The sequence below is a fragment of the Canis lupus genome, chromosome 27 (assembly GCF_048164855.1).
Source record: "Canis lupus baileyi chromosome 27, mCanLup2.hap1, whole genome shotgun sequence".
NCBI lineage: Eukaryota > Metazoa > Chordata > Mammalia > Carnivora > Canidae > Canis > Canis lupus.
Window position 1 is genome coordinate 12,593,834 of NC_132864.1, and position 14,503 is coordinate 12,608,336.

Below are 14,503 nucleotides of genomic sequence, written 5' to 3' on the forward strand. Positions count from 1 at the left end.
TTTATTCATGAGAGACAGAGAGAGAGAGAGAGGCAGAGACACACAGGCAGAGGGGGAAGCAGGCTCCCTGCAAGGAGCCTGATGTGGGACTCGATCCCGGATCCCAGGATCTCACCCTGAGCCGAAGACAGATTGTTCAACTACTGAGCCACCCAGGCGTCCCAGGGCCTCATTCTTTTTTGTGGCTGGATGATACTCCATTGCACAGAGAGGCTACATTTTCTGTTTGCCCATTCATCTATCAGTGGATACTTGGGTTGTTTCCAACTCTTGGCTATTGTGAATAGTGCTGCTGTGAACATTCCAGTACTGGTTTTTGTGCAGACTTGTGGTTTCAGTGCTGTGGGGTATCTACCTGGGAGTGTAATTGCTGGGTCGTATGGGAAGTACATTGAATATATTTTAGAATCCACAGCTGGGGATCCCTGGGTAGCGCAGCGGTTTGGCGCCTGCCTTTGGCCCAGGGCGCGATCCTGGAGACCCGGGATCAAATCCCACATCGGGCTCCCGGTGCATGGAGCCTGCTTCTCCCTCTGCCTGTGTCTCTGCCTCTCTCTCTCTCTCTGTGACTATTATAAAGAAATAAAAATTAAAAAAAAACTGTTTAGAATCCACAGCTGTCTGCCTGTGACACTTCGGCAAGGTACCCTGTGGCCTCTGAGGGTGACCTGGGAACCCTCTTGCCTGCCCCAGTGCCACCTCAGAGGCCTCAGGGACCACGGGCCATGGCTCCAAGCACCCAGGCCTGCCCCTCTGCACACAATTGCTTCTGTGTGCGTGCAGCACGCTCCATGTGGGAGGGCTTTGCCTCAGCTCTCCAGATCCCTGCTGGCTTACCATGAAACAGCCCACACGGCCACCATCTGAGACACACTTAATTGGCACCTAGCGTGGGTCAGGCTCCCAAAGGGTTAGTTCAGGGAGACTTGGGCTTCCCAGTCAGCACCAGCCCCCACCCAAGTGGAGAGACTGGGCAGATGCCAGGCATGCCTTTCACGGTTATTTTTATTTTGCACGGGAAACCATGGGAACACAGCAAGGACAAAAGTGTTTCTTCCACCTATGAGAGGAACAGACGTCTGGTAAAGGGGTCCCTGTGAAGAGGTGGAGCCCAAGAAGTTAGACCTTGTGCTAGGTACCACCTTGAGCAGCGTGCCAGGGCCTGACTGCACACTGAGGGGTGCCACTGTGTGGTGTGGGGTACATGGGCCAGTGGAGCCTATGTAGGGGGGCTGGCCCTGCGTGCCACTGTGATCGATAGACCAGTATGGGCCGGGATGCTGCGCTCAGAGCCACCTCAACCATCTGCTGCATCCTGCTCCCTGGTTGTCTACAGATTCAAAAGTGCATCTCTGTCCTTCATTTTTGGAAATCTGTCTTGTCAGCTGGAGGGCAAGGTGAAACGCTACTGGTTCACCTATGTAGAAGTGACTCACAGGGATCAAAGCCATTGGACTGGGGAGACAGGGGTGTGGGGCTATGTTCAGGGGTCTGGAAACAGCTCTTGGGCTCTGTCACCAGAAGAGGAGGGAGACTGACCACATACCCACCTTCTGAAGAGCAGCCTAGAACAGCAGTGTCTCAAAAAATACAAGGCAGTGTGTTCTGAGACTGCTGGGTAGAGCAGCCCTTTGTAAGGAGAGGGAGTAGTGCAGTGAGGTGCACCTGAGTGCACCAGTCCCAGCCCCACCCATACCTACCGGGTCACCTTGGGAAGGAGACTAACCGCTTCCATCACCTGTGCATGGGATTGGCAACTCCTGGCTCCCAGGATTGTTGATCGGAAAACTAACTACAGCATCAGACTTGCCGCTGTCCAGTAAGAGAGCTCACTCCTAGTTGAAACCTTACGTGGAAGCCAAGAGTGGTATGAATTTTAGCTCCGTAAAAAACTGGCTGTGTACCCTCTCTGGGCCTTTCTCCATAAGCTTGATGGATTAGCTTCTTAGGGCTGCTCTAAGAAAGCAGCACAAACCAGGGTACTTGAAACCACAGAAATGTGCTTTCTCTCAGATCTAAAGGCCTAAAGTCTAAAATCAAGGTGTCAGCAGAGCCATGCTCCATGCAAAGGCTCTAAGGGAGGTTCCTGCCTTGCCTTGCTCAGCTGCTGGCGGCTGCCAGGGTTCCTTGGCTTATGGCTGTGCCCCTCCAGCCTCTCCACTCTCAGGCTGCCATGTGGCCACCTCTGTGTCTGTGTCTGAAGCTTTCCTTTCTCTTATAAGGACACCAGTGTTAGGAGTAGGACCCATTCTCATGCAGCGTGACCTCATCGTGACTATCTGCAGAGACCCTGTTTTCATGTAAGATCACATTCTGAGGTTCCAGGTGGACATAAATTTGGGGGGATGCTGTTCTACCCAGTACACTTGCTGATAACATAAGAATCTTGGGCCACAGGAGGCAAGTGGCATGGCAGTGGTTGCAAGAGTGGGCTCTGCAGCCAAGACTGAGTATGAGTCCTGGTAGTGCCACTAACCAGCTGGGTGGCCTTGCATCAGTCAACTAGCTATTGAGTAACCCACATTTCTTCGGTTCTGCAGTGGGGACAACAGGAATCCCACTTCATGAGATATTCTGAGGATACAAGGAATTAAGTACAGTTTATATATTTTTTTTCTAAGTACAGTTTAGATTAGAGTCTTCCAGAAGGAGATCTGAGATGACAGTTCCTATGCAGGTGATTTATTAAGGGAGCACCCCCAGAGGAGACTGTTGGGGGGTCAAGGAAGCAGGACAGGGAAAGGGGGAAGTGCAGCAAGGGTATGGGACTCGGGCAGAGCCCGTGGAGGGCTGTGAGCTCTGGAGTGTGAGTGACACTCAGTTTCCTGCCCTTAAAGCCTGCCAGCCTAATGGCCCCCAGTGCCTGGTCAGTGGCAAAAGCATATTGAAAAGGGGTACAGGTGGACACAGGGACCTGAGGGTGTCTGCATGCCAGCATCATCCCCCTATAAGCACTCAGCCCGGTCACTGCCTATGGCAGGTGTTCAGTAAATGCTAGCCATCCCGGTCATCCTCATCCAGTATGGAAAGTACCTTTCTGGTTTTATGGGGTGAAGAACATGCTAGTCTGCCATCAGGACACCTGTATGTAGCTCCCATGTGGCCACAGACTAGCAGTGAGGTTTGGAGCAAGTGCCTCAGTCTTCTTGGGACGTTTTTGTCTTTAGAGATTAACAGGTGCAGACAGTATGGGTATGTGGGGTCTTTTTTTTTTTTTTTTAACATTTTATTTATTTGACAGATAGGAAGAGAGCACAAGCAGGAGCAGCAGAGGGGGTGGGGGGAAGAAGCAGGTTTCTCACAACAGGGAGCCCGATGTGGGGCTTGATCCCAGGACCCTGGGACCACAACCTGAGGCAAAGGCAGATGCTTAACTAACTGAGCCACCCAAGCACCCTAGTTGTTGGGTCTTAAAAAACTAATATAAGGATGCCTGGGTGGCTCAGTGGTTGAGCATCTGCCTTCAGCTCAGGGCATGATCCCAGGGTACTGGGATCAAGTCCCACATCGGGCTCCCTGCATGGAGCCTGCTTCTCCCTTTGCCTATGTCTCTGCCTCTCTGTATCTCATGAATAAATAAATAAAATCTTAAAAAATAATAAAGTGTACAGATCAATAGCATGTAGTACATCATTTATTCACAGCGTTAGGCAACCATCACCTCTATTTCGTTCCAATACATTTTCACCACTCCCGAAGGAGACCCTGTACCTGTTAGGGGTCATTCTCCATCCACTCACCTGTCTGTCCCCTCAGCCACCAATCTGCTCTGCATTCTGGACATGTCCTGTAAATGGAATCACCCACTGTGTGGCCTTTTGTGTCTGGCTTCTCTCATTCTCTCTTTTAGCTTGTGTTTTCAAGGTTAATCACAACCTTGCTCAATTGTAGCAGGTTGTCAGAGCTACACTCCTTTGTACGGGTGGTTAATATTCCATCCTGCAGATAGACCACAATTGGTTTATCCATTCAGCAGTTAATGGACATTTGGGCTGTTTCTGCCTTTGCGCCATTGTGAATATGCTGCTATGACTTTGTCACTTACCTTTTTTTTAACAGTTGTAGTTTAGCCTTTTGGCCAGCAGTACCTGGTTTCCCATGGTGTGGAAGGGCCTTATCTGTTTAACTGTTTCTCTGCTCCAATGACCAACCTTGGACTTCTTTCTTCCTGCCCTTGACCAAATGTAAGCTCCAGAGAATCTAGATCCAAGGATCCTGGATTGCCAGGTAGTAGCTACATTTGCTCAGAACTCTTCCAGATTTTAAAAGGTCTGTGGATCTGTTAAAAGTGCATTACCTTCTTTTGAGTTCTCCAGACACTTTTATAACTACTCTTGTACTTTATCTTAGCACCATCCTCTGGAACACAGAGGACTAACATTTCCATTGTGTGGATAAAATGGCAGCTAACATGTGGAAACTCTTACTCTGAGCCAGGCCTGTTATGAGCACTTCACATAGATTAACCCCTCTACCGTCATAAGAGCCGTGAGGGCTACACATGATCCCCCGTCTTGCAAGTGAGAAAACAGACCCAAGGTCAATGGCAGATAAACAACAAAGCAGAGAATGAGTCTGGGAAATCTGGGTTCAGAGCCCAAGCTCTTGACCACTTTGTTCTCCGGCTTAAATGTTAAAGCCAGGGGCACCCCAAAGGTGAACGATGTGGCTGGGTTACAAATGTAGATTTCTCTTCTCCAGATCCACACTCCCCGGTCCCTCACACCATTCTTTCCACCTGTTTTCTCTAGGAGCAGAATCTGTCCCCGCCACTACTACCACCAAGGATTAAATGAACTCAGGTCTTGATGCCCTGGCCCAGAGCCTGTAACAGGACAGGTGCTCAGAAAGCAAATAGCAAATGTGTTTGTGTCTTTTTCGGATCCCACTGCCACCTGATTTCAGTCCCAGCCTGCATGCACACATCCATGCACACACTTGTGTCTAAGGAATGCCTTTTTGGGAGACATTGGTGGTATCCTGTCGTCCCAGCAGCTGAGCCCATGCCCTGCCTTGCACATGGCTGTGGGATGTTTGCAGGGGCACATGGCTGGTGCCCAGGACCTCCAGATGGTCTTGTGATACCTCACCGGAGGTCCGGCGGGAGAGGGAAGAGGAGAGTCGGAGAAGTAACTGACTTGGTGAGCTCCAAGTGGAGCCTGTAGCTCATTCTTCACTGCTGTGTAGTATTCCACTGCATGCTAGTACCTCACTTTCTCTCTCTATTCTACTATTGATGGACATCTCAATTGTTTCCAGTTTGGGGCTCTTATGAATAGAGCTCCTGTGAATATTTTTGTATGTGTCTTGTGCTGTACAGATTGTCACTTTCCTTTTCCAGTCACCAGTATGTCTTAGACTTTTAAATAGCCTCATAGCGTCTGGTTGTCCTGCCATCTGTGGAGCCGCCCTCCTGACAAGCCTGGGCCCGCACACCTGTTGGGGGTACCCCCAGGATGTGGCTGCCCATGCTTTGAATGTGTGTAGCAGCTTTGGTAGGGAGCGCCTGGTTTTCAAAGTGGCTCCGGCAGGTCAAGGAGGAAGCTGAGTGGTCTCGGTCCCAGGCCTGCCCATTGGGAAGGATCCTATTTTGTGGGCTCATGTGATTTCTTCCTGTGTGTTGTATGCACAGCTTGTTAGAGAGGTGGGAATGTAGAAAAGTGCAGGTAAGCACGTGAAGGCTCAGAGAGGTCAATGTTGCTTCCAGAGCTATAAGTGATGTGCCTTGTCGGAACCCAGACATTCCAGCTCATCTTTCTTTTACTCTCTGGAGCTTCCCAGTCACTCAGCCATCAGGGTTTCTGCTATAATTCCTTTCCCTCTGGCCTGCCTTATTTGCATCGTGCATACCTGCCCTCCTGTAGGTGTGCAGTATGGCTTTCTTCTCTGGCACCTCTTCTTGGTCTCCTTGGCCTGATCCTCCTTCTGCTCCATGCAGGCCCTACATGTAGAGATCTAGAGGCTCTTATTGTCCCTTCAGAGGAAAATCCAACCTCCTTCCTGGGCATTGAGGCCCATGTGGTCTAGGCTTGCTCCCAGCTCAAGATCCTGCTGCCCCTTGCCCACTCTGCTTTGGCCACTAGCTTTGGCCACCAGCATTGCCTCTCAGCTCTTCAGATGTGCAATCTCTTCCCCAGGGCCTTTGCACCTGCTGGTACTTGCTTGCCTGCAGTGCTTGTCCTTGTCACCAGCTGCCCTTTGGTCCTTTGGGTCTCAGTGTAAATGGCTCTTACAAGAGGGCTTTCTGGGCAGCCCGGTGGCTCAGCGGTTTAACGCCACCTTCAGTCCAGGGCCTGATCCTGGAGACCCAGGATCAAATCCCACGTTGGGCTCCCTGCATGGAGTCTGCTTCTCCCTCTGCCTGTGTCTCTGCCTCTTTCTCTCTCTCTCTGTCTCTGTCTCTCATGAATAAATAAATAAAAATCTTTAAAAAAAACAACAAGGTTTTCTGCTCCCACAGTCTACTGTGGGTCCCCTCACAATTCTCTCAGGCCCCATTGCATCTGCCACTTGCATGGTCTGTAATGACACCATCCTTGTCTGATGTCTGTAAGTCAGTGAGAGCAAAATTGTGTTTCATTTATTGACCATCATGACCCTGGTGACTACTGGCTCAGTATCAGGTACACAGCAGACACTGAATATACACTGTGTGTATGTATGAGTGTATGCCTATGTGTACATGCAAAAAGGTGTAAGGGTACTCCAAGCTGGTGGCCCCGTGAAACAAAGTATAGACTAGAGTCTGCCCCATGGTGACACTTTCTAGTGACTTTAGCAGAACCTCTGAGTCTGGTTCTGCAGTGGGGAGGCAATATGGCGTCATGGAGAGGACATGGGACTTAGAGGCAGAAAACCAGGGTTTGAGGGACGCCTGGGTGGCTCAATAGTTGAGCATCTGCCTTTGGCTCAGGGTGTGATCCTGGAGTCCCAGGATTGAGTCCCACATCAGGTTCCCTGCATGGAGCCTGCTTCTCCCTCTGCCTGTGTCTCTGCCTCTCTCTCTGTGTCTCTCATGAATAAATAAATAAAATGTTAAAAGAAAAGAAAAGAAGGGCAGCCCTGGTGGCGCAGCGGTTTGGCGCTGCCTGCAGCCTGGGGTGTGATCCTGGTGACCTGGGATCGAGTCCCACATCGGGCTCCCTGTGTGGAGCCTGCTTCTCCCTCTGCCTGTGTCTCTGCCTCTCTCTCTGTGTCTCTCATGAATAAATAAATAAAATGTTTTTAAAAAAAAAGAAAAGAAAACCAGGGTTTGAGTCCCAGCTCTGCCAATGCTTAGCTGTAATCATTAAACAAGTCTGTCTCTGGGCCTCAGTTTTCTGTATCTGTAAGAAGGGACTGATGTTAAAAAAAAGAAACCAACAATAGAGGGATCCCTGGGCGGCTCAGCGGTTTAGCGCCTGCCTTTGGCCCAGGGCATGATCCTGGGGTCTCAGGATCGAGTCCCACATCAGGCTCCCTATGTGGAGCCTGCTTCTCCGTCTGCCTGTGTCTCTGCCTCTCTCTCTCTCTCTCTCTGTCTATCATGAATAAATGAATAAAATCTTTTTAAAAATCAACAATAATAGTAATACCCATGTCCGGTGGCTGGAAATGACACTGGACTTGTGTCAGGGATATAAAGCAGCTTGTCCTTAGCAGGCATAGTGGGAGCAAGTTGTGCTCTGGGAATGTGTGTGTGAGGAGGAGGAATCGGTCCCTAGTCCATCAGCCTGGAGCGTCTACCACGTGGGAAGCCCTAGAATAATGGTCCCCCAAAATATCAGGTCCTAATCCCTGAAACCTACAAATGTTACCTTATATGGTAAAGTCCTTACAGATGTGATTTCATTTAAGATCTTGAGATGGGTGGTTATCCTGAATTATTTGGGTCCATCCAACAAAATCTGATAGCTTGAAACATCAGAAATTTATTTTCTCATACTTCAGAAGCCAGAGGTTTAAAATCAGTGCAAAGTCAGGATGTTGCCAGGGCTGTCCTCTCTCCAGAGGCTTTAGGGCGAGAATGAGTCCCTTCCCTCTTCCAGCTTCTGGTGGCTGCTAGGGTCCCTTGGCTTGTGGTCTCATCACTCCAGTCTCTGCCTCTTTGGTCACAGGGCCTTCTCCTCTTCTATCTGTGTCAAATCTCTCTGGGCCCCCCTCTTATAAGACACTTTGATTGCACTTAGGACCCACCCGAATAATTCAGGATAACCCCCCATCTCAAGATCTTAAATCTGATGTTTCAAGCTCTCAGATTTTGTTGGTCATTTATTACAGCAGCCACATGAAACTAGCACAGTTTGTTAACTCACCAGATCACCCAGCAAGCCCCTACTGGGTGCCAGGCATGGTGCTAGCCAAGGCCATACACAGTGAATAGATCAGACAAGGCCATGCCTCCCAGGGCTGACAGTGTACCAGGGGCAGGGAACAGACAGTGAACACGAAGGTAACAGACACCACTCCTTGGCTGTGTGCCAGGCATCATCATCCGTGCCTCCTGTGTGTGAGCTAAATTCATCCTCACAACCTACAACCATATGTAGGTACTGTTATTCCCATTTTATAGATGTGGAAACTGAGACACAGAGAGGCTCCCTTGAAGCCACATAGACCATAAATGGGAGAACCGGTGTTTGCTCTCAGAGCCTTGGCTCTGAATCATCTTTTGTTAGATGATAAGATCTATGAGATGATCACTGCAAAGAGTGCTGTGAAGGTAGTAGATAGGGTGGGGGGCTAGTTTAGGGGAGCAGGGAAGGGTCTCTGCAGGGAGGTGATGGTTGAGCCGAGGCCTGAAACATAAGGGGAGTCAGCCTCAGGGGAGGTTGGAAGGAAGGGAATTGCCCACCTGGCGCCCTGAGGTGGGGATGAGCTCAGAGGGACCCGGGAAACAGGAAGCAGGTGCTGGCTCTGGGGGACAGGGTGTAGAGAAGGCCGGGGCCAGCAGCATCTCCGCGGGAAGCTGCGGGTAGGTGAGGGGGAGCAGGCGAAGGGCTCCCCTGCTGATCTTGATCGCCCCACCCCAGGCATGTCCGAGCGCGAGCGGCAAGTAATGAAGAAGCTCAAGGAGGTGGTGGACAAGCAGCGTGACGAGATCCGCGCCAAGGACCGGGAGCTCGGTCTGAAGAATGAGGATGTCGAGGCTGTAAGTGATGAACCCCCGACCCCACATCCACCCTCCCAACCAGGAGATACCAACAGGGAGATCAGATCCTCCCCACGAGCAGTTCCCCTTCTCTCCCTTGGTCTCGTCCTGTGGGGTGGGGGTTCCTGCACGAAGTCTGGTAGCTTCCACACTGGAGCCACAGCTGTGGGGAGGACCCTCAGCTGAGTCTGCATTGTAACAGCGGGGGGTGGGGGGGTGGGGGGCAGAGCACTGCCCTGCTTCTTCCACACCTTGGGGAGATGCCAAGACCCAGCCAGGCTTTGTTTTGACCCTGCAGCTTCCTCCAACCCACCCTCTTCGTGCCCTTCTATGAGCAGGCCAGCATGATCCAGGCTGCTCCAGGAACCCATACGGTGTCTCCACCTGAATTAGAAAAAGACACTCCTTTCTCAAGGCATGTTACTTCCATCTGTTGGGAAATCATCATGATACACTGACAAAACACTTACCTTCCATCTGTCATAATCATCATAGTAAATATACAAATTGCCCATCGCTTGCGTCAACAGTTATAAGAATGTGAACAAACTTCAAACAAATCATGGTGTCTCTAATATGATGGCATGCCTGTAGAAGATTTGCCCTTGTGCAGTCCACAACATGAGCTACTGTATGCAGCAGCCCCATAAATGGCTTTTCTCTTTCTCCAGCTGCAGCAGCAGCAGACTCGGCTGATGAAGATCAACCACGACCTCCGGCATCGTGTCACAGTGGTGGAGGCCCAGGGGAAGGCCCTGATTGAACAGAAGGTAGAACTAGAGGCAGATCTGCAAACCAAGGAACAGGAGATGGGCAGCCTGCGGGCAGAGCTTGGGAAGCTGAGAGAGAGGCTGCAGGGCGAACTCAGCCAGAATGGGGAGGAGGAGCCCCAGGTAAGTGGGAAGACAGCGCTGAAGCAAAATGGAAAGGTAGGGCTATGAGCTGGCTCAAGGTGGGCAAGGCTGCTTTGTTTCCCCCATTACACTTGAGGGGTGTAGGAGGAACCTGGGAGGAGGTAGGCTGTGTAGTTAACTGCGTGGGCCCTAGAGCTGGTCTGCCTTGGTTCAGATCTAGCCTGTTACTACCTCTATGACCTTGGATAAATTATTTAGCTTTTTCTGTGGCTCAGTTTCCGTGTGTCTAAGATGGGAATAATAATAGTACTTAACCCTAGATTATAATGAGAATTAAATGAGTTAACCCATTTATTTTTTTAAATCCTTTTTATCTTTTTTTAAAGATTTTATTCATGAGAGATGAGAAAGAAAGAGAGAGAGAGAGAGAGGCAGAGGGAGAAGCAGGGTCCATGCAGGGAGCCTGACGTGAGACTCAATCCTGGGTCTCCAGGATCAGGACCTGGGCTGAAGGTGGCACTAAACCACTGAGCCACCCGGGCTGCCCAGAGTTAATTCATTTAAAGCGTTAGCTGTTGTTATCATTACCATTATCATCTGGAGGAGTCAAAAAGGCTTTTCTGGGGATCCCTGGGTGGCGCAGTGGTTTGGCGCCTGCCTTTGGCCCAGGGCGCGATCCTGGAGACCCGGGATCGAATCCCACGTCGGGCTCCCGGTGCATGGAGCCTGCTTCTCCCTCTGCCTGTGTCTCTGCCTCTCTCTCTCTCTCTCTCTGTGTGACTATCAAAAATAAATAAAAATTTTAAAAAAAAGGCTTTTCTAAGGAGGTGATTAAAAGAATGAGAGTAAACGAATAGGGAGTGGGAATGGCACATGCAAAGGCCCTGTGTTGGAGAAATTGTAGTGCAATCAAGGTAGGATAAAAAGACAAGAATGGCTGCTATGCAGTGTAAAGGAGAGGAAGAAGTTTGGAATGAGGTCAGAGAGATGAGGCAGGGGCCAGTCCTGTAGATCAGGTAGACCACAGAGCAGAGTGTGGTCTTCTACCTCAGAGCACTGTGCCGAGTACTATTGAGGTTCAAAGAGTTAACAACCCAATGCAGGAGACAGACTTGGATGCCCTCAGCCACACTTAAGGTGGAAAGGGATTGTCTTAGTGGTAAGAGATTGTCTTTGTCTGGGTTCCTTGGAACAGAGCTTGAGAAAAGGAAAATAGGAAGGAGGTTTATGTGGGCGATGATCCCAAAGATCAGAGGCCTGAGACAGGGAAGAAGGAGAAGTGAATTTGAGTGTGTGTTACTGAGGTTGCAGTGGGAACTCAGTCCTGCTGGGACCTCTGAGAAGCATGTAGAACATGTTCCAGAACCGTCTTTCTGGAGCAGAAAGACTTGGAGCATTTATCCACATGCACCTGCCCCTGATTAGCTAAGGGTGGCTCCTGGGGGTGTTATCTCCCTGACATTCCTGGGCAGAACTTACAGAGCAGACCTCAGGGCACGAGTGGAAAGATAACGCAGTGTGTGCCTGACGTGGGGCCCTGTCCACATGGGTGGGGCTGCACCACACCTGCAGCTATAATCCAGTTGGGCCCAGGGCTGCAACACGGGGTGCCAGAGGTGTCTCACCCGTAAACAAGCGCCCCCCCCAGGGGGTGTGCCAGCGACAGAGAGCTAGAACAGTTAAGTCTGATGGGGGTGGCATGCAGTTTCATGGAAGAGTTGTTCCTTTGGCTGAATGTGTGTGAACAATGCTGAGATTTTGATAGGTAGATGTAGAGGGTAGATATGCTGCTTCAGAAAAACACAGTGGACTCTTAGGGAAAAGCTTAGGGCTTATGCTTTCTTCCAGCAGATGTTTATTGACTGTTTCAGGTTTGCAGGCACTGTGCTAGTTTCTTGGGTTGCAGGTGGAAGAGGTAAGCCAGATGAGCTCACCATCAGGTTGGCTCAAGTGCCAGCACAGTTGTTAGGTATCTTATGAATTCAGGCCAGACATTTCTAGGCTCTCTGCAGGACGGGAACCTGGGATACAGTTAGGGAGGTAAGGGAAAGAAGTCTTAAAATCTTAAAAGGGAGAGGTTAGGGCTTATTTTTTGGCTAAAAGTGACAGAAGCCTAAATTGAAGTGGTTTAAGGATTTTTTTAAAAAGTGGGATTTTGGGTTGTATAGCTAAAATTTTTGAATTAAGGATGGCTTCAGGTATAGCTGATTCCAGGTGCCCAAATGATGCCATCAGATCTCTCAGCTTTGCTTTCCTCTGTGTTGGTGTTGTTCTCAGGCAGGCTCTTGCCATACAGTGGCCCCTGGTACTCTACCAGCTTTGCAACCCCAGTGAAAAGAAGTTGCCTCTTTCCCAAATTCCCAGCAAGTCTCAGGGAACCCTCTCGTGGGCCCATCACAGAACCAGTCATTGTCGCCTGAGGTCTAGAACATGCATGGTGTCCATTCTTGAGTCACATGGCTACCCCTTGTGTGCCCATCCATGCCAGCAGAGTGGAAGTGGGGCCAGCAGAGTTTCTCCAGAGGACACCTGCAAGGACTCAGCCAGGAAAAGTACAAAAACAGATGCAGGGCAGGCAGCTATGGCAGCTGTTGTCTGCAGTGCCCAGAATGCCACACACAGTGGTGGGGAATGTGGATCCCTCCACAGGGTTCAGAAGGGGAGTGATAGGATGAGCTCTGAGTTGATGGAGGACAGTTTGATCAAGAGGGAGCTGAGCACAGACATGGCTGTAGGGAGCCCTTTGCAATAGTCCAGACAAGGAAGGCGAGGGCTGGACCGAGTCTATGGCAGTGGGATGAAGGGGATGAGGCAGATGCCAAAAACAGCCGCTAGGTGACACTGGGCGCAGTTACCCCCCTCCTCCTCTGGTGTACCCCTTCTGGCCTCCTGTGCCCCACGAGAGCTCAGGCCTGTCTCCTCCTGGGCAGGCAGGGCTAGGTCCAAACCCAGGCCCCTGAAGATACCACCTTGGGCACAAGACCTTGAGCCCTGCTCCAGAACTATTAGCAGTGAGGACAGGGACATGTCACCCCTCCTTGGCCCTCCTGCCTGTGCGTTTCAGTTTCTCTTGCTGGCTGGCACCAAGGGGGTGGGACAGAAATGGAGGAGTAACATCAGGTAGCAGTTAAGACTAACCCACTGAGCTGCTTTGCAAGGTCTGTTCCCAAACTGGAGCTTTTGCTGGGTTTGACTCCCTGCCTCAGAGCTGGGTGGAGTTCAAGATGCTTGCCATTCAGACAGGGAGGCCACAGCTGGTGGTGGCTTTCCACCTGCTGCTGTGTGACCTGGGGCTTATGCATCACTTTGGTGCTCAGTTTTCTGTCTCATAAGTGAGGGGGATGAGCTTGACTCAGTTCAGTAGATCAAATAGTGTGGCTGGGATAGAGGGCCATGGGGGGATCCCTGGGTGGCGCAGCGGTTTGGCGCCTGCCTTTGGCCCAGGGCGCGATCCTGGAGACCCGGGATCGAATCCCACGTCAGGCTCCCGGTGCATGGAGCCTGCTTCTCCCTCTGCCTGTGTCTCTGCGCCTCTCTCTCTCTCTCTCTCTCTGTGACTATCATAAATAAATAAAAAATTAAAAAAAAAAAAAAAAAAAAAAAAAAAAAAAAAAAAAAAAAAAAAAAAGAGGGCCATGGGATCTGAAGAGGGCATAGTGAATTCTTGGCGGGATGTGAAAGCAGTGCAGGTCTTCAAGTCACGGAGATAAGACTTATGGGATGCGTAGGATGTCTGGGGTAGAATATGGGGTAGACCACTCCAGGCAGGAGGAAGAGCATGAACCAGACTGGAGAAAGAACAGGCGTGGCTGGGGTCGTGGGCTAATCCTGGCACAGGATTGGTAGAGAAAATGGGAGCTATGGAGGGATCTAGAGCTGGGGAAGAGTCAGTTCACATTCATGCCTTGATGATTCCAGTTCTACCCCCTAGATTCATGCAGTCCTTTCTGAGCTCTGTCACTGTGATCTCCAGTAAACAAAGCTCTTGATACGTTTTTATAATACAGTTATTAAAATATAATTCACATATAACTCAACTATTTGAAGTATACAATTCGATAGGTTTTAGTATATTCACTGTCTTGTATGTACAATCACCACTATCTAGAACATTTCCATCACCCCAAAGAGAAAGGTCATACCTGTGAGTAGCTAATCGCCGTCTCTGTCTCCCGCAGCCCCGGCCACCACAAATCTGTTTTCTGTGTCTATGGATTTGCCTGTTGTGGACATTTCTGGGAAATGGAGTTGTGGGGACATGTGGTCTGAGCAGCTCCTTCACTTAGTGTGTTTTTTCTTTTTTAATTCTTTTTTTTTAAATATTTTATTTATTTATTCACAAAAGACACAGAGAGAGGCAGAGACACAGGCAGAGGGAGAAGCAGGCTCCATGCAGGGAGCCCAATGTGGGACTTGATCCCGGGACTCCAGGATCACGCCCCGGGCCAAAGGCAGGTGCTGAACTGCTGAGCCACCCAGGCATCCCTGCTTAGTGTGTTTTCTAACTCATCTAGCTCCT

The 14,503-nt window shown here is 50.2% G+C and overlaps 1 protein-coding gene across 5 annotated transcripts in view; it reads left to right on the forward strand.

Moving 5' to 3' along the window:
* Positions 1 to 14,503, forward strand: part of RILPL1 (Rab interacting lysosomal protein like 1) — a 45,575-nt gene that overhangs the window by 13,003 nt on the left and 18,069 nt on the right. For all 5 annotated transcript variants that reach the window (XM_072802221.1, XM_072802220.1, XM_072802218.1 and 2 more), the window contains 2 exons: positions 9,012 to 9,130; positions 9,802 to 10,023. In XM_072802221.1, coding sequence (XP_072658322.1) covers positions 9,012 to 9,130; positions 9,802 to 10,023 — 341 coding nt within the window. The remainder of the gene's footprint in view (positions 1 to 9,011; positions 9,131 to 9,801; positions 10,024 to 14,503) is intronic.